This window comes from Podarcis melisellensis (genome assembly GCF_964234715.1).
Source record: "Podarcis melisellensis genome assembly, chromosome: 3".
Classification (NCBI taxonomy): Eukaryota; Metazoa; Chordata; class Lepidosauria; order Squamata; family Lacertidae; genus Podarcis; species Podarcis melisellensis.
In genome coordinates, this window is record NC_138530.1 from 70,179,884 (window position 1) to 70,198,374 (window position 18,491).

Here is an 18,491-nt window from a genome sequence, read left to right on the forward strand (position 1 = left end):
CTTATAATTTTCCCTCGCGAAGTTGCAAGTTCAGCAAGATAAAGTTCCACTCGATCTTAGTTATCCAGTCCTTTGTTTTGGCTCTTCTACAATTTAGGGGGGGGCTGACTTCCTTTTTTCCACCTCCCCCGTTCGCTCCCAATTTTTAAAAAATTTAGCTCTCTTTTTAATCCATATTCCAATTACTCACGGGTTCTTCTTTTAGGTCCAAATTTTCAATAGAAGAAGTCAGCGCTCTCCGCCGGATGGCTCGCGGCTGCGCTCGGCAGGGATAGCAGAGGACTCAAAGCACCACGCTCCTCCCCGGCACCCGATCCACAGCCTTTAAAAAGGCTCTTCACGAGTCGGGAGGGCGCTAACGGTGCCAGCCGAGTCTCCATGTCCACGGCCTCCGTGGCCGTGGTTTTTACGGGTCCCCGCATCGCCGGTGCGGTAGGACCCAGCCCCTGCCGAGCAGGCTCCCTCTGGAGCTCGGAGGGAGCCCGCCATTCGGCGATGGCGCCGACCCGGAAGTCCCCCCACTGTATTATTTGAAATGCCAATCACTGCTTTGGAGGTACTTTCAGTTGAGGCTTCTTTTCCATTTTTGCCACATTAGCTGCCCCACTTTTTGTGCCATTGCAACTAAGACAGACTAATATGCTCACATTGCTAACCATAAAAGGCTTCTGTCTGCTTTTCAGTGTTTCATTAGCCATGCAATGTATACATTACATGTCTTTAAAACAAACTACCCCTGGGAACAAAGCTAATTTTAGAAGCCATAATAAGTTGAAATGGCCAGAAGGTTTTAACGCACTCTGAAAATGCAAACTTTAGAAGAGCACAGAATTTCTAAGTGGTAGGTGACATACTGTGGTTCTTAATCTCTGCAGTAATAAATAACAATTCAAGCAGTGGGAGATTTAAAGGACTGTTATTTTACTTCAGTCATGTATAGCAGTAATATGTGCAAGTGTAACAGAAAACATACAGAGACATTCCATTTAAGATCTGCCTCCACCTTCTCTGTTGTAGGTCATTAGGACTGTGCTTTATCATTTTATCACTCAAATGTGATAAAGAAATGCTAAATGGCATTGTTATTACACGGCAAAACACCTTTGGAATTCTGGTTTTAAATTTATTCCTCATAAGTAATGTATTTAATGTTACTTAGTTACTTTGAAGAGAAATTGTTCAGCTGCTGCCTATAGCAATTTGAAATTTTTAACAGTTCAGTTTTTTATGAGCAAACAAAAGCACGTCAGTTTGGCAGAGATCAAAATATCACATGGGGGCAGTAGCTATGCATGAGAGGCTGAGAACCGGAAAGAGCTCCCAGGAAATGAGACAAAGAGGCTAAGAGGCAGGAGTCTCAGAGAAAAGATGGCTGAAGGAACCGTGTCAAGCTATGGAAATACTGATAAAGGGGACTCCATGTGAATGGTAGATGAAGACAATGTAAATTCAAGGATAGGGTCAGAAGGGGTGGGGAACCAAGAAGGGGCTAAGAAGAGAAGTTAAGTATTTGGTTGTAGGTTTCCAGTTTTAAACAATTACTATAAAATTCTCTCTCTCTCTCTCCTTTCCTAGCATGCAATTGCAGAGGAGGACCTTGTGACCGTCGAACAGGGCAATGCCTAGCAGAACCTCCAATGTCTCCTCCAGTCACAGATTGCCCAGTAATCAGTAAGAATAGCAATTATATGAAACATTGGCTGCACTGTCAAAGTCCTCCAGCTTCCCCCTTTCCAGAGCATCTTTATCTTGAAGGACATACATTGAGGGTTATGGTGTGATTATGTGATTATGCTTATTTTCCTCTGTCCCTGTCCCCCACCCTAAAGAAAAAGATTATGCTAGTGACCAGTACTGAGGCAGCCATGAAAACATATCTGAAATAATGTTCAGTAGTGGTGTGGGAGAAAGAGCCAAGACAGCAAATTACTTGGGCCTGTGGTAGATGAATTTAATACTTATCCCAGCCCATTATTTACCATGTGGCACACATTAGTCCTACCCTCCAATTATGTGGCTACTCATTTTGGGGCTGGTCATTCTGAAAAAGGCAGGAAGCTTCTCTGTCCAGAAAAAGTCCTGACAGGCCAAATACAGCCTCTTGTATCAAGGCTATCAGGAAAGGAGTCAAGAATCAAACAGGCCTTCTAAACACAATGATTTTTATTTTGCTACATATGCTTCATATAAAACTATTATTATTATTAGTAGTAGTAGTAGTATCAATAATAATAATAATAATAATAATAATAATAATAATAATAATAGCAGCATATCTGCAATAACCTTCACTTGTTAGCCACTGCACTGACTTTGAACCTCAGTGCTCCCCAGCATACAAAACACAGTTCATTGTGGTTATACTGTCTGCCCTTAACTCTAAAAACAAAGACTTGATTCAGTGATACGATGACACAGTTGCTTCTAATGGCAGTGCTGTTTAGAACGAAACATGTAATAATTGGTGGGGTGAGGGATTCCAGAGTAATTTGTAATTGGGAAACCCGGTTCATACATTATCTGGCGCCTTTGTGCGGAAGTGGAGCATTGTGTTCTCCACATGTCCTGTTGGACAGGGGATACCAAGCTCTTGGAGGGAGGCACAGATTTGGATGCAGCAGGCCTGCACTGAATTCCATGGATCAGTGGCAGAAGCTGCTGCCACAACCCCACTGTACCCCTTTGCCGTGTTTGGTATCTTCTGTTTGGTCATATCAACAAGGCTACACTACATCTTAATATCTTTGAGGCCAGTGACGTCAGAGCAAAATACTATTGCTTAGGCTACAGCAGGGAATAGACTGTCTAAGCATCACTGAGGCCAAATAAAAAAATAGGCACAGGGTTTAATTTGAGCTCTAACCCAGAACCTTTCTTTTTTTCAGTGCCAGGGTTCAGCCTTGGAACACATGTGTGCAGTAATGAAGCAGAGTTTGCATTTGTGTGTGTGCAATTCCCTTTTTAATAATGCCCACCGCTAATATATTTTGGAGTAAAGAACAGTAATTCAGGCAGAGCAATCCTATTTTTGTCAGAATGCCAACATCAGTGAAACAAAGACTGCTGGAGTTTCATACTGCATTTAGAAGGCTCCTAAGGTTGAACCCCTGAGAGAAGGAAACCCAAAACATCTTTTTTCTTCAGGCAAGCCCATACAGGGGACATAGTATGGTGCCCTTCATCAGAGTCTGTATGGCTTCTGAGCAACTCTGAACCTGGCACTTCTTTTAGAAATTAAGTCCTGAATATGTCTTTAGCTAGGGGGCGCATGGGATGCAGCTTTTTCTACATATTTTTATGGCTTTTTTTGGAAAATACATTTTTCACAAAATTACATACATATTCTGCATAACATGACATGATATAAAAAGTCTGTCTATGAAATCACTCCTTAATAGCTAAAATTGTTTCTTTTGTAGAAAACCTGCTTAGGGGTTAAGCCATTTTTCTCTTCTTGCCTGGTATAGTGGACAGTTTCTATATTATGCTAAATCTTGATATTTATTTGGATATAGTTGTGAGTACATGGCAGATTACAATGGGTACTGCCTTTGTAAATGCAAAACAATATTGCTATATGGGATTACAAGTTAGGAGATCTTCAATAATGAATTGGTTATCCTTATTTGTAGCTTTTCTCTCTTCGCACTGTCTTTCTAATTTCAATTTTATCTTCACAACTGGGAAAGCTAATAGAAACTTCCTTTTTCCAAGAGAAATCAGTGGATTTCAAGATTCCAGCAGAAATGCATTCCCCATCCAACTGCCCATATTTCATTTCATTTCATTGCCAGGTTGTGACAAATGCATTTGGGATTTGACTGATGATATTGGCTTGGCAGTTCGGTCCATTGACGAAAGCAAAGCTACCCTGCAGAGCATCTCCACTGGGGTTGCTGTTCACAGACACTTGAATGACCTCAACTCCACTACTTATGTGCTGAAGGTACCAGTTATACCTTATTTGGTTGTGTCTCTGCTTTTCCTTCAGCATTAACATGCTGCAGAAAGGTCAGAGTCAAAGTAGATGTGGTGCAGTTAAAAACAGCCATAGAGGGACGCCTCAAGACTGAGGAAGGAAGTTAATCCTTTCAATTGCTGGCATGTTCCTGTTTTAAATTGCCATTCCCTGAAGCTATGGCTGCCCTGTCTAGGGACAGGGGTGCAGGGACAGACCCTCCAAGTGTCCCTATTTGCTAGGGACAGTCTGGTTTTACAGGTGTCCCAGTTTCTGATTTGATCCCAGAATGTCCTGCTTTTCCTTAGGATGTCCCTATTTCCATCAGAAAAATGTTGGAGGGTATGGAGTTATGCCACCCCATAGCCATCTGAAGGCAGCCCTGTATAGGGAAGTTTTTTAATGTTTCATTATGTTTATATGTATGTTGGAAGCTGCTCAGAGTGGCTGGGGCAACCCAGTCAGATGGACAGGATATCAGTAGTAAAATTATTATTATGGAATAGGAAGTCCCTATTTTCACCAGAGAAATGTTGGAGGGTATGCAGGAATACAGATATAAATATGGGTAAGGGCCGTGCACCCTGATTGAAATGCATCTAAGGTCTGAGTCTTGTTCTCAGATGCATGTCCATCACTCTGTGCCTCAGGCCGAGCCCACCCATGAGGCAGGTGAAGCCATGGGTGGCAGAAGCTTCTGAGGCCGCAGTGCCATGAACACCCTACCAGTGGCAGAGAAGTGGCACTGGAAATCAGTGCTGATGCCAGTGCCGCTTGTCCACTGCTAGCAGAGGTAGTGGGTCAAAACTTCCCATTCATCACAGGTGGCAAAATGGGACGGGCTGGCCCTACCATGCCTGCAACATGATACTTTACACATGTGAACAGGCCATCCAAAATCTATCACCACTGTTTTTCCATGCAGTCAGTTCTCACATTCTGCTTTCAGCAATGAAATGTTTGAATAAGTAAGTGTTATAAACTCAGACGGTAGTCATGTGCATGAGTGAATTGTGTAGTGAGGTGTAGTCTGTGAGGTGTAGTGGTTGGAGACAGCTGAGGTATGTTAACCCCCATGATGCTCACTGGGCAAACTTTTGTCAGGTATTCTCTTTTAGCATAACCTGATTTGCTGGATTATTGTGAGGATAAAAGTAAGGGAAATACAATGTATGCCCGCTTGGAGTGCCCTCTTGGGGGAAATGTGGGATAAAATGTTACCATACAGCATGTTGTTGTTGCTCTTTAGTCGTTTAGTCGTGTCCGACTCTTCATGACCCCATGGACCAGAGCACGCCAGGCCCTCCTGTCTTCCACTGCCTCCCACAGTTTGGTCAGACTCATGCTGGTAGCTTCAAGAACACTGTCCAACCATCTCGTTCTCTGTCGTCCCCTTCTCCTTGTGCCCTCCATCTTTCCCAGCATCAGGGTCTTTTCCAGGGAGTCTTCTCTTCTCATGAGGTGACCAAAGTATTGGAGCCTCAGCTTCAGCATGTGTCCTTCCAGTGATCATAGAGCAGCATAGGCTGCTGTAGTACTCTGCGCAAAGAGAAAGAAGACAAGTTAATGAATTGGAACTAAGAATATAGGAGCCAACAGGATCAGGCCAACGGCCCATCTCGTCCAGCTTGCTTTTGTGGCAGTGGCAAAACAGTTGTCTGTGGGAAACATGCAAGCAGCACCTGGACACAACAGCACTTTCCCCACCTGTGTCTTCCAGGAACTGGTGTTTGGAAGCATTACCTGCTGCAGTGCCTTTGAGGAAAAAAGTAGAACAAGTTGGTGGGGGGAGAAACTGTAAATGAGAGAGGGGAATTACCTCCATTAGATATATAAAAGAGGTTCATAAGCAAGATGGTAGGTACATGTGGAGGTTGGCTCTTGCCACATCCTTCTCACTCTAGCACTCAGTGTTCCCTTGATTGACAGCCAGACCATGCATATCTGTGGGCCTTGACCAAGGCTGAAAGGTGTTCTTATTATCTCCTGAATGCCCTATTGCCTTTTGGTACTTTCCAGAGCCATTTTCCATCACAGCAGGAAGACAGTTGTTTTCCCTCACATCTAAGAACAGAAAAAGGGGCATTGGACCTATAGTATAAGAAGCTATACAGTTTAGTGATCAATTTTTTAAAAAATCCCAATGGTAAGAATAGCAAGTTCAAATTCATGCTTTATTTGGGGGGTTATATTCTGTTTGTGTGCTGCTCCCCACAGCAGACAAGAGCAGTGCACACACAAAAGGTAGCAACACGTTGAGCTTCAGTAACTCTGTACCCATGCTCCCATACCCCATAACAACAAAAAGCGTCAGGCCCCCTGGCTACTTTGCACTGGGATGGTATGCAGAGTGGCATGTACGGTATGGAAAGAACAAACAAGCCCAGACCAGGAATGTGAATCCTCCCTCAGACAATAGGACAAATTCCCTGGGAATCTATGCAATTGTCCTCAATGGACATTTTTAATAAAGCACTAAACAAACATCTGTCAGTGACGATTTAGAGCTAGTAACTCCAGCCTCACTGCAGTAGGTCAGCCTAGCTGCCCCATGAGGTCCTTCCAGCACTGTGATTCTATGACATTCATCAGTGTGCTATTTTGATGGTGCTCATTAAAAAAATATTGAGGAAATTGGCTTTCACCTGTACTGAATGAAGAGGCTTCGTTAAAAACAACTCAACCAACCCTTGTGTTTTGTTTTGCTTTATTAGGAAGAATTGTCAGAAAAGGATAACCATTCTCTGCTGAGGAAGAGCCAAATTGATAATGCTACAATTGAAATGACAGAGCTGCTGAAGGAAATCAACGCACTTGATGAAAAGGTTTGCTTGCCATTTTGTGGTTTCATTTCCTTTGATAAAGCTTGTTAATTCTATGGAAGTTATTGTGAACTTCATTGGGTAGTAAGGTGGATTAATGCTACATGTATAGATAGACCTGAGGGACAAGGGTTAACAAATTCCACAGGGGCATATTTATCTCTTACAGCAAAAAAGGCAGAATCCTGTGGCATCTTAAGGTCTCACAAATTTTATTATGGCATAAGCCTTCATGGAACCCATTTAATCAGATGCATTGAGTGTGATCCTCAGTAATCAGGTATTTTTAACATATATTTTTTTTAGTTTCAGACACAAAAAAATATACAATATAAAACCACACTGTATTCAGAACTCAAAAACATGAGTCTCTGCCCCAGCATCCAATGACCCTCCCTCACCTCTTCCCCAGAGAGCTTCATGTCACCAGCACATCAAAAGCATATTCCTAGTACTTGGTTAACAGCAGGAACAGACAAGTAATCAGGCATTTACATATGGATGTAAATGGGAAAACTGTTCAGGTTGTGGTTATGTGTCAACTGGATGCAGAAAATACAGTCTGTGACAATTGTGTTTTTTTACATTTATGATCAAATAGGTCACATCAGATGCAGATACAGAGTTAGTTATTTCCACTGGAGATCTCTGACCATTTCCCCGTTTTCTTGTGTAAAAGGGGAAGAAGCATTTGTGACTGAAAACTGTGAAAGGAACATTTTGGGAATGGGTAGGAAATTTCCTATTGCCTTGCTGCCGGGCCATCAAAGAGTATTTGATGATTCCCACACTGGTGCAATCTACCCTTATGAGTCCTAGGAGCTCAACGAATTACTAAAGAATTATTTAATTTTGCATAACACAAACCCCTTTTTTATTTTTTATAAAAAATGTGTGTGCATGGGGAGGCGATGAGGGAGGGGAGAAATGTTCACATGAAGAAAAAAGTTTGGCATAATAGTACGGGTTTGTCCCCAAAACATACATAAAATATATCTTAATGTGGGGCTCCATTTATGAGGGGCCATGCTTCAGTTGCAGAACATCAGATGTGGTGAACTGATGGCTCTGCAGATGTTGTTGAACTCCAAGTCCCATCAGCCCCAACCAGCATGGTCAATGATCACCTGAAGGGCCACATTACATGCATAAGCTCCCAGTTTCAACCCCTGACATGATCAGTTAAAAAGTTTTGATGGACTCCAGTTTGAACCCTGGATATTTGCTGCCCCTCAGGCTAGGACAGAGCTAGGTGAACAAGTAGCATAAGGCAAGTAGCATAAGGTGAACCTGACAGAAGGCAGCTTCCTCCACATCCTGCTTGTCTGTTATTCACTTGGTGCTCCTTTTTTCCCCTAATGGAAATATGGCATGCCTACTTCAAATTCTAATTTAAACTGATTACAGTAATCAAGATAAATGACATTCAGTTGCTTTTCTTTCTCTTTTGGATATTTCAAGCTATGGGTGCTGTGCATGGAAGTTTTTGTAGCATTTCCATTAGCACAATAATATACTTCAAAGTCTTCCCCAAGCTTGTCAATTATCAGCAGTAATCGTTTACACAGTAAGTAGCAGGCACTTAAATAAGGATCATAATTTTCTGGTAGGGATGAGCTAATCAGGCATCTTTTGTGGATCACGAAATTATATTTGTGGTGCAAAAGCCACAACAGTACAGCTCCTACCTGGAGAACCTGCTGCCCTCCAGATAGTCTTGGACTCCCATTAGCCAGCATCAGGAATGTTTTGATTTGTAGTCTAGTAACATATGAAGGGTCACAAGTTCCCCAATCCTGTTATAAACATTAGATCACATCAGAAGTTCTCAATCATATAATCTCTGTGGTGGAGCTAAAGAACCACCCCACTCAAGGTCTGCATACTCTTGGTCAAAGGCTGTACACACACAGTTCACATACACACACACACACACACACACACACCACTAACCCCCTTCACTCACATCACATTCTCACATACACACCACATATGCCACAAATTCAGTTATAAATGCACGTGGCACAGTTAGAAAGAGACACCTTATGGGTTACTTTTGGCCTATAGTCTGGAAGCTCCCCATCCCTAGACTATGGGGTAGCTGCTGAAATAAAAACAATACATGTTACATGTGATCACACACACACATACCTTTATTATTATTTTGCTGTACTGACTGTGCCTAACACACTGGAAAAGAAGCTTTTCTTTCCTGTATTTTGTATTTCTCATTATAGCAAATACTTTAGTGTATAGTGCTGCTGTTGTTTGGTGTAATTAGAGTGTGTGTGTGTGTGTGTGTGTGTGTGTGTGTGTGTGTATATATATATATATATATATATATATATATATATATATATATATATATATCCCAGCTATACTGTTCCTGTAAATTTCTTTTTTGGAACAGGTCCAGAAACAGGATACCCATTTTGATAATTCTATCAAAAGAATGGATTTTTTTTTAATTTTAAAAAAGCTCTTCTAAGTAGACTATGGCTGGAAATTCCAATGTCTAAAATAAGCCTGGGCAATCTGTGGCTCCCTACCTAATTTCATGAAGCAAATAGTCTGATTTCATCAGAGTGGCAAGGAGGGAAAAAGCAAAGGGAAATGGGATTGCAGAGAGCGAGAGAAGGGAATTGCAGAAAGAGCAAGAAAGGGGGGCTGCCCCACTCCCTCTGACTCTGAATATGTCCACTGCCAGGATATGGCCGTTGACAGACTACTTATGAGGGAATGCAGCCCTTAACATAAAAAGCCCTCTAAAAGCAGGTTCCCATAAGCACAGCACTAACAGGAAGAAATTCAGGTCTTCGATCCTACACCAACAAATGTGTTTTAACTGTACATTTCAGTATCAGGAGAGGACACAAGGGAGATTTGTTCTCATGATTTGAGGAAGTGGCTATGTGATCTTAGACTCATTTTTTTTCCAACTGGTTGAAAGCGCCACCTGGTGCTTCAGCAAGCAAAGCACTGATTTGCAAAAGAAGGTGACACACTGAGTCATGTTATATGACAAAACTAGACACTACATGCCATGAAGACATGTGTATGTTTTTTTAAAAGAAAATCAAAATTAGCATGAGAAGGGGAATGGGGAACAATTTTTCCTGTTCACCATTTTTCTAATCTACTTTTCCACACACACATACATCTCCTTTTCCAAATTGCCTCCTTCAGAAGCTGCTTATTAAAAAGATCATCAAGATAATGTTGCATATGTGGTTGCCAAATATTTTGTGCAGAAAATTTGCTCAGATATAAATCCCACTATATTCAATGAAACTTCTTTCCTAGCGAAGTTTGCATAAGGATCAGCTTCAGCTTCAGAGTTGGATCCGATAAGTGACGGTTTGAGTGCAACAAATGACACTGAAATGTGGAGCAGGTTTCCAAAGCCTGCATTGTAAATACCAAGCACCTAATGAGATGCAGCTCTTTTCTTCCAATGTTGCCAGATATCATTCATACGCTCAATAGACCTTCCTGCACTCATCAGACAGATTTTGCTTACACTAGTCAGACCTGCACATGCCTGGAGATTGAAAAGAAAATCTAATATTGCAATTGCATGGTTTATTCATAGGGAAATCAAGAATCCAGCAAAGGCCAATTGATACAGAAGGAAACCATGAAGAGCATTGACCGTGCGGCTGTTCTTGTGGAGGCACTTGGAAATATGATAGATAATATCCAAGGTAAATCTGTGTTTTGTCTTGGTTCATCTAAATGGCGAGAACAAAATGGCGAGACTGCCAATGGACAAAACTCATCACAGGAGCAATACAAGTACATTGGTGCCCCGCAAGACGAACGCCTCGCAAGACGAAAAACCCACTAGACGAAAGGGTTTTCCATTTTGGAGGCGCTTCGTAAAACGAATTCCCCTATGGGGTTGCTTCGCAAGACAAAAAAAATCTTGCATCCCCCCGCGGGTTTTTTCCGCTTTTTTCGCCCTTTTCTTAAGCCGCTAAGTCGCTTATCAGCTGTTCCGCTGATAAGCCGCTTAACAGCTGATCGCTGGAAGCTGCTTAACAGCTGTAGCGCTAATCTGCTAAGCTGTCAATGGGCTTGCTTCGCAAGACGAAAAAACCGCTATACGAAGAGCCTCACGGAACGGATTAATTTCGTCTTGCAAGGCACCACTGTACGGGAGAAGTAATCAGGCTTTCTTGTACCACCCCAATACATTTTTGTGCTGAGAGAAGGAAAATAGCTGTGCAAGCTACACATCGGTCTCACAGTTGCTCCTACCAGCTGTGCGGATGAGTGTCGGATGAAGTTTCCTGTGTGTATTGAAACAATACATTCAATTTCCTGTGTAAGAGCAGTGATAATGTGGCTACAGTGAGGGTGTAACAGGAAGTGAAAAAGGCTCCCTGTGCTGATGCCAATCAGCAGTCCACCAGAATGTTGTGGTTTGTTTCTTTCAAACATAGGGGGAAATGCCCAAGTCCTGTCTAGACAACTCTTAGCAAACTTAAGTATTTTGACTGAGATCTTTGAGATCATTATGTCTACGTAGCCATCAAAATACCAGTTGTTGGTTTCCCCCCCCCCCCCCAACATTTATTATTACTTTATCAGAATACAAAAAGGAGAACTAGCTCTGAGTTTCTGAAAGAATAGTACAATCATTTGGGGCTGAAAAAGAAACAACCTGCAAAAAGAATTTAGAGCTGTTTTCCATTTGTAACCAAATACAATAGATGTTGAATTATTAAATCTTCCTGCTGCCCTGGGACTTAGAAAACTGCTATTTATTCATACTAGCTTATTGATCAAGAGAGATAGCATAAAAGCAGCCCTCTGAAAGCATTGCAACTTTGTACAAAAGAGGCACAAGTTCCATGCCACTGGTGTATCGTGAAATGTTTGCTACCAACTACAAATTCTGCATAATCCAATGTTCTTATAAATGCAGGTTTGCAATTCTAGAAAATGAGTTGTTACCAACAAATGATTTTTGCAAGTGGCCAAAAGGCTGTTTCTACAATACAGAGAAAGAAAACCACATGGACACAAGAGTTGGGTACCCTAAAGGACATCAGGGGGAAGGGACTATAAACATATCAATAAAGATATGAAACATTCAAGGTCTTGTCAAAAACCTATAATTCAAGGGGGCTTGTGTAGTTAGTTGTTCAATCACAATTCATTATTGCTTTATCTGCCTGGGGTTTGTTCACAGAAGTCAGCAGCAAGGTGGAATACTATGGCATTGAACATGACCTGAGGCCTGAGGATATCATTCAGAAGCTCAAGGCAGCAGAAGAAATGGTGAAGGACATCAAACGTCGCAAGCCATTCACTATTCAGATACCACTTGCATACGAAGAATCTGATGCAGCACAAGAGTGTGAGTTTTCCTTCTGTCAAGACAGTGTAATGTGGCATTGGAAAAGCGCAATTGCATATTGAAATACATACTCACAGATCTTTATGAGTGTCAGCCATGATGGCACCAATTAATTCAAAATCATGTGCAATTGATATAAAAGAGTACAGTCGTACCTTGGATCCCAAACGCCGCAAACCCGGAAGTGATTGTTCCGGTTTGCAAACATTCTTTTGGAATCTGAATGTCCAATGAGGCTTCTGCGGCTTCTGATTGGTTGCAGGAGCTTCAAAGTTCACACTTTCCTGAATTTTGCAATGCAATTCTCCAGCCATGTAATGTGTACAATAATGTAAAGTGCATATAAAAGCATATATTCATCAAAATAATATTTAAAAATGCATTCTATGGGGGGGGGGTTCTGCAGAAATGTGTACATTAGGCAAAATTTTATCCAGAATATATAGAAATAGAAATACTTTATTGTCACTGTACCACTTGTTTACAGTGAGATTAAACGAGCCCCCCTCCCCCCACAATCTCTCAGTCCTTGTTACACTCTGTGTGCTGTCGTACGACCACCAACCCCGAATATAGTTTATTAGGATAAATTTGTCCTGAAATGCTAATGAATTTTTACAATTAAAAAAATAGTAATTGCAAACAGATATGGAAATGTGAAGAACTGAACTGAAATGAGAAAATGAAAGAAATTGGCAACAGTTTGTCCACCCCTAACCATGTGTGGCTAAATATGCTGCAGAAACCAAGAGTAAGGCCATTCACAATGGTTAACCAGCTTTATCTTCTCTTAGTGCTAAAAGAAGTGGAAAAGTGGAGACAGACATACAATGAAACCAGATCTCTGATACCTGTCGTTTTGGACCAGCTTGGGGATTACAACACCAAGCTTGCAGATTTGCAGAAGGCCCTGGACCAGGCTGTTGATGACATTAAGAAAGCAGAAGCTAGAAATAAAGAAAGCACCGCCACGTTCCGAAGGCAGGAGGTACCATGCAGTATATTGCACTGTGAATCTATGAAGAACATTCTCCTCCTCCTGCCCTGATTAGGACATTGGAAAGAGAGGATGATTTCAGGAGCTACCGTATTTTTCGCTCTATAGGACGCACTTTTTCCCCTTCCAAAATGAAGGGGAAATATGTGTGCATCCTATGGAGTGAAGACACCATAGCCCCGCGACCCTCTCCCGGCTGGAGAGGTGACGCGCGGCTATGGCAGGAGCCTCTCCGCTGCGCCTTTCCGCTGCTCCCTGACCTGCTCTTTGGGGCTGGTGGTGGGCTTCCCCCCGCCAGCCCCAAAGAGCAGGTCGACAGGAGCCTGAAGCCTGGAGAGCGAGAGGGGTCGGTGCGCACTAACCCCTCTAGCTCTCCAGGCTTCCAAGGTAGCCACCTGAACGCACCTTAAACGGCACCTTGTTTTAGAGCAGGAAAACAAGAGGGGGAAAATTCTCCCACTCTCTGTGCAGCGCTTCCTGCCGCTTCGCTGAAGGGGTGCTGGGCAGAGAGCGGAAGAATTTTTTTCCCTTGTTCTCCCCCCTCTAAAACAAGGTGCGTCCTATTGTCCGGTGCGTCCTATGGTGCGAAAAATACGGTACTTCCTTTCCCAGCATGATTCCAAAATCTGCTCCAGAGGTTGAAGTAAACCACAGAGCAGATTTAAGGGTCACGCAGGGGGCATGTGGACAGAGGGGAGGGAGGGGAAGTACAGCTAGAGGTCCTTGCACTGGTGGAACTGTTTAGCTGGATGCTGCCCTATGTGTTTTGTGGCTGCCATGTTTGGCTGCAGAAAAGATCATATACAAAATGGGTTTCTCTTGATATGAAATGTACAAAGCCCTGGCTATAAATGTGCACTTCTTTGCCCTGGTCTTTGAAAATTGAAGAACAGATTTTGGTGTCCTTCCTGTAAGGTGTTGCAAGGTATCGGTTTTTTTATTGTGTTTATTGTGTTTTCACATCATGTAACCTGCCCTGGGACTTTCTGGTTAAGGGCGGGTAAGTAAAACTACTATTGCTACTACTGTACTACAGTGAGGCTAGTAACAACTCAGGAAAATACACCACCTACCTTTCTTCCCAATCCACTGCTTTCTCAATCTGCTTTTTCTATATTTCAAGTCTTTTCTCAGAAATTGCCTAAGATATATTAACTGTTTCAAGTCTTGTTTCAGAAAGTCATGTGTGTCGCTCTTGGCAACGTTACTGAATGACTAAAAGCAGACTGTGCAAAAGTGACCTGCCACAATAGGGGTCAATTAAACTAGCTATTATCTTCTCTCTTTTAAAATTCCATTTTTCTTAATTCAGAACCTCCTAATAACTTCAGCTTCCAAATTTTAATTGGATGACAGAAGTTCAGCAGTGCATTTTTAGGATAGATCAAGGCAACTAACCCAAAAGAACATAATAAATGTATCCAACATTTCTGGGAGCTTATTCATTCATTCATTCATTCATCTATTTTCTCACAGAAGCAACAAGAAGTAGTGGAGGCACAGATTAACAGTGTCAACAGTACCCTGCTGCAGGCAAGAGATATTTTAGATGTACCACAGCAACTCAACTTGGAACTGACCGAGGCAATCAAGGTAACGTCCTTGTGAATGACACATTCCTCACTGACCTTAATCAGAGTTAAGGCGTTGCATCAGCGTTTCCCATGGTTAACACCAGTGCTTTTTTCTTTAAAAATGTTTAGGGGTACTATTTTTCCTACTCATATTGAAATACTGCCCCTCAAAGAGGCCAAACTTAGATTCACAAAACGTTTAGGGGTATGCGTCCCCCCAGAAAAACACACTGGTTAACACTACCCAGTTTTTCTTTTCCAGTGTTTGCTAACCAGCTTCAAATATTGACTAAGAGTAACTTCCCCCATAGCATTAATCATGGTCAACAGCAATGCCCAGAAGCAGCTCACCAGATGGGGCAGAGTCATTGCACTACCTTCCTAGTTAGTGGGATGCTGTTGCTTAAAGGGTGGGAGAGGAGGGGCAATGGGGATGCTGGTGCTGTGCAAATGTACTGGCAAAGCCCATCCAATGTTCCTTCTAGTACATTTGTACCATGCCAACCTCCCTACCGCCATACCTCTTTTCCTCCTGGCAAGTATTAACAACACACCTGCTGGGAAAATAGTATCAATTTCTAGAAATATTAACCTTGAATTACTTTTCTCCACTCTGTACTCTCATTTGAACAGAATGCATCAGGGTTCTATGCAGAAATAGATGGAGCTAAAATACATCTACAGGACAAACTGGCCAACCTCTCAAGGTTTGATGGTGATTTGGTGCAAAGGGCCATGGAATATGCACAAGAGCTTGGTGTTCTTGCAGATCAGCTAGACAGGTAAACTGCCATCAGTTAATATATATTAATATATCATATTAACTGTGCTCTATAAATCAAACAAATGAGCACAATTCAGCCAGCAACCTAGTTTGCTACCATGGCTTCATGTGACTCCACAAGTATGTAGGCTCCCAGAGAGGAGTTTGCTGCCATTTTAGTCATTTTGCTCCTGATGTGCTGTCTCCAAGACTTGTCCTAGATTTTACAAACCTTGTGGTTTGTCCATAAGTCCAGGTTCCAGCAACATACTCATGGCTTAGCTCAGCGTGGTGCAGCAGCAAAGTGACTGGGGAGAAGCAGCTATTGCCTCTTCTCCCAAATCTTGTGTATTCATGCTAAGCCATGATTGGCCTGACTGTGATGTGTAAACCAGTACAATGTGAAGTGCATTTCAGCCTTATGGAACAGAATTAAATGTGTGGTTTACTCTCCCACTGAAAACAATGGAACTTAAAACTGCTTTGCTTTGGCTGGATTGTGTCCAATGTTCATAAAAGGATTGGCTGGTTGGGAGGAAAGTAGAATATAGCAATACAGTAATTGTACTTTGCATTATAGTCTTTTCACCACTGTGCTATGTATACCAGCTCTCAACATAGGGTCCAACTAGATGATCAAATCCACCACTGTGGATTTGCCATCAGTTTTCTTTCCTTCAAAGCAGCTGTTTAGAAATAGTCATCACACAGTTTTCAGTGAATATCCATTTCACTTTCCATTTCAATGGAATATCCATTTCACTCTTGTTATAGCTGCGCTATAACAAGAGTCCTTTAATCCACTTCAACTGTGCAGATGTAAAGTTCCAGTGTGCAGATGGACCCCTTCTGCAAATTCATGACAATCTGGAGGCAGGTTTAGTATTTTTATTGCAAATAATAGGTTTCAAAAAGGTAGGTATGTCTCCAATCCCTGTTCATGGACAGATTCAGCAGCAGCTCTGCTTCTGATACTGCAGCTGACTTGTGCAATGCTGAAACTGAGCTGCTGGTGAGATCTGAACTCACCTTTTAGCATGTGCATGTGCCATTACTGAACACTAAATAAGTGCACAAAATCACTGTCTCTCAATTACTTGATTCAGCTCTGGCAAATACTCACCTGTTTTCACCTGTAAGTAATTCAGATTATTATTGTTATTGTTATTTCTCCTTTGCTGTAGGACCTTGCATGGTGTTGATACAAACGGATTAGTCCAAAAAGCATTAAATGCTTCCAATGTTCATGAAAATATCATTAATTACATTCACGAAGCTGAACAAATCTCTACCTTGGCATTAAACACTACAGAGCGGGTCGGTGATGTAAGTAAACCCTGATCTATGCTCCATGACCCTTGTATCATTGGGATGAAGCAAAATTTCCAGCGCCTGCTGAAAACTCTTTTATAGAATTTTTCACATGTAATGTCTAATGATTAGGCTGCATACAAAACACACCAGCAATCATGTGAATGTTATTTTCCTTAACTATTGCCCAGTTCACCAAATGAGAAGAAATACATTTCAGTCTCAGTCTCTGGTATAGATCTTTTTGGAGCCATTTTCTAATTTTTATTGCAACAATTCCATAATTTCTGTATACTTGCAAAACTTACAATAGGCTAGATTCAGAGCAGCCATGAGTGGAACCTGGGTTGCAGGATGCCTTTGCTGGGCAAAGTGGAGTTAGAGACTTTTTGCCAATTTCCCATCCAGCCCCTTTAAAAGTAAAGGGCCAAACCACATGTCACATTCAAGCTCCCTTATTTTTCAAAACTTTTTAAAAGCATTTTCATAACATTTTGTATATGTGTGTAGATTCCACCATGGTTATGGGCTTAATAGCAATTTGTGCTTCATAACCTTCCACTACCTGTTGCAGAAATTACGAGAGAGGGGGGGAGAGAGAATGAGGGGAGAAGGTTTTTTGGTTGTGGCTCTATGCCTGTGGAATTCTCTCCCTAGGGAGATACGTGTAATATCTCTACTGAAACGAAATCCTTTTTTTATTTCAAATTGAGTTTTATTTTAACTGCTCCTTTTTTAGTGTCATTTTTAAATGTTTGGGTTGGGTCATAGTTTTGACATAAGCTGCCTTTTGGGGAGGGGTTGCTCTGAAAAGGTGGCATAGAAATCCTGAACATCAGAAGAAATAAATGAGGTTTTATTCTGACTCTCTTTCTAAAATGAATTTGTAGGCTGTTGTTGGAATTGGCACCCAGATCACTTACCATAAAGAAGAAAGCAAAAAAGTTCTCAATCAAGCCAGCGATCAGGAGCAGACGGCACATACTAGTAAATATAATCCTGTCTCTTGATTTGGACATTTCTCTGGAAGTATAATAGCTCTGCATATGGAAAGGGAGCATCATGAAGAATGAAAAATGTTGACAGGAGAGAATTAATCATTATATCCCACTGAGAATTCTGTAATTCAAAAGCTTGTCTATTTTCAGTAGAACAGAAGCTGGGCTAATAAACACTCATTACTTTATCCATTTTGTATCTCTTGTTCTCTGGGACCTGCACTGCAACAAATGTCTGTACAATTACCAGGCCATATAGAAGATTTACAGGATGCTAGTACTTCTTTTTCTGAAACTTAAAACTATGGAAATTACTGCTTTTAATCTGTCAGAAGCAAATGCTTTTCACATTTGTAGTGCATTATTTTTCTAATGTAAATGTACTGTCACCTAGCTCAAGAGAATACCATCTGCCAAATTCTTTTTAAGAGGTCCCTGAAGACAATTCAGTATTCCATCAGGAATTGTTGCTGGGCACTGACAAGGAGACTATTGAGAAAGCCAGACTACCTAAATGTGTGTCATTAAATATCTCCTAATTAAATATTGTCATGATTAGCACCGGTTATACATACGGTGGAGTGCCTTTTTGATAAAATTAATACTAAGACTAGATGTAAACTGTTTACAATGATAAGCCACAGTGAGCCACAGTGAGCATTGAGGTTGCATGCTTCTACATCCTATTCTGGAATTGCCACAA

At 41.6% G+C, this 18,491-nt stretch overlaps 1 protein-coding gene across 1 annotated transcript in view; it reads left to right on the forward strand.

Annotated features, from left to right (window-relative positions):
* The window catches only part of LAMA4 (laminin subunit alpha 4), a 76,007-nt gene that overhangs the window by 30,095 nt on the left and 27,421 nt on the right, over positions 1-18,491 (forward strand). Inside the window, exons 6-15 of the mRNA XM_081905722.1 lie at positions 1,576-1,671; positions 3,795-3,946; positions 6,673-6,783; positions 10,373-10,484; positions 11,978-12,145; positions 12,940-13,133; positions 14,619-14,735; positions 15,350-15,498; positions 16,664-16,805; positions 17,681-17,777. Of these exons, the coding sequence (XP_081761848.1) occupies positions 1,576-1,671; positions 3,795-3,946; positions 6,673-6,783; positions 10,373-10,484; positions 11,978-12,145; positions 12,940-13,133; positions 14,619-14,735; positions 15,350-15,498; positions 16,664-16,805; positions 17,681-17,777 (1,338 nt within the window). The remainder of the gene's footprint in view (positions 1-1,575; positions 1,672-3,794; positions 3,947-6,672; positions 6,784-10,372; positions 10,485-11,977; positions 12,146-12,939; positions 13,134-14,618; positions 14,736-15,349; positions 15,499-16,663; positions 16,806-17,680; positions 17,778-18,491) is intronic.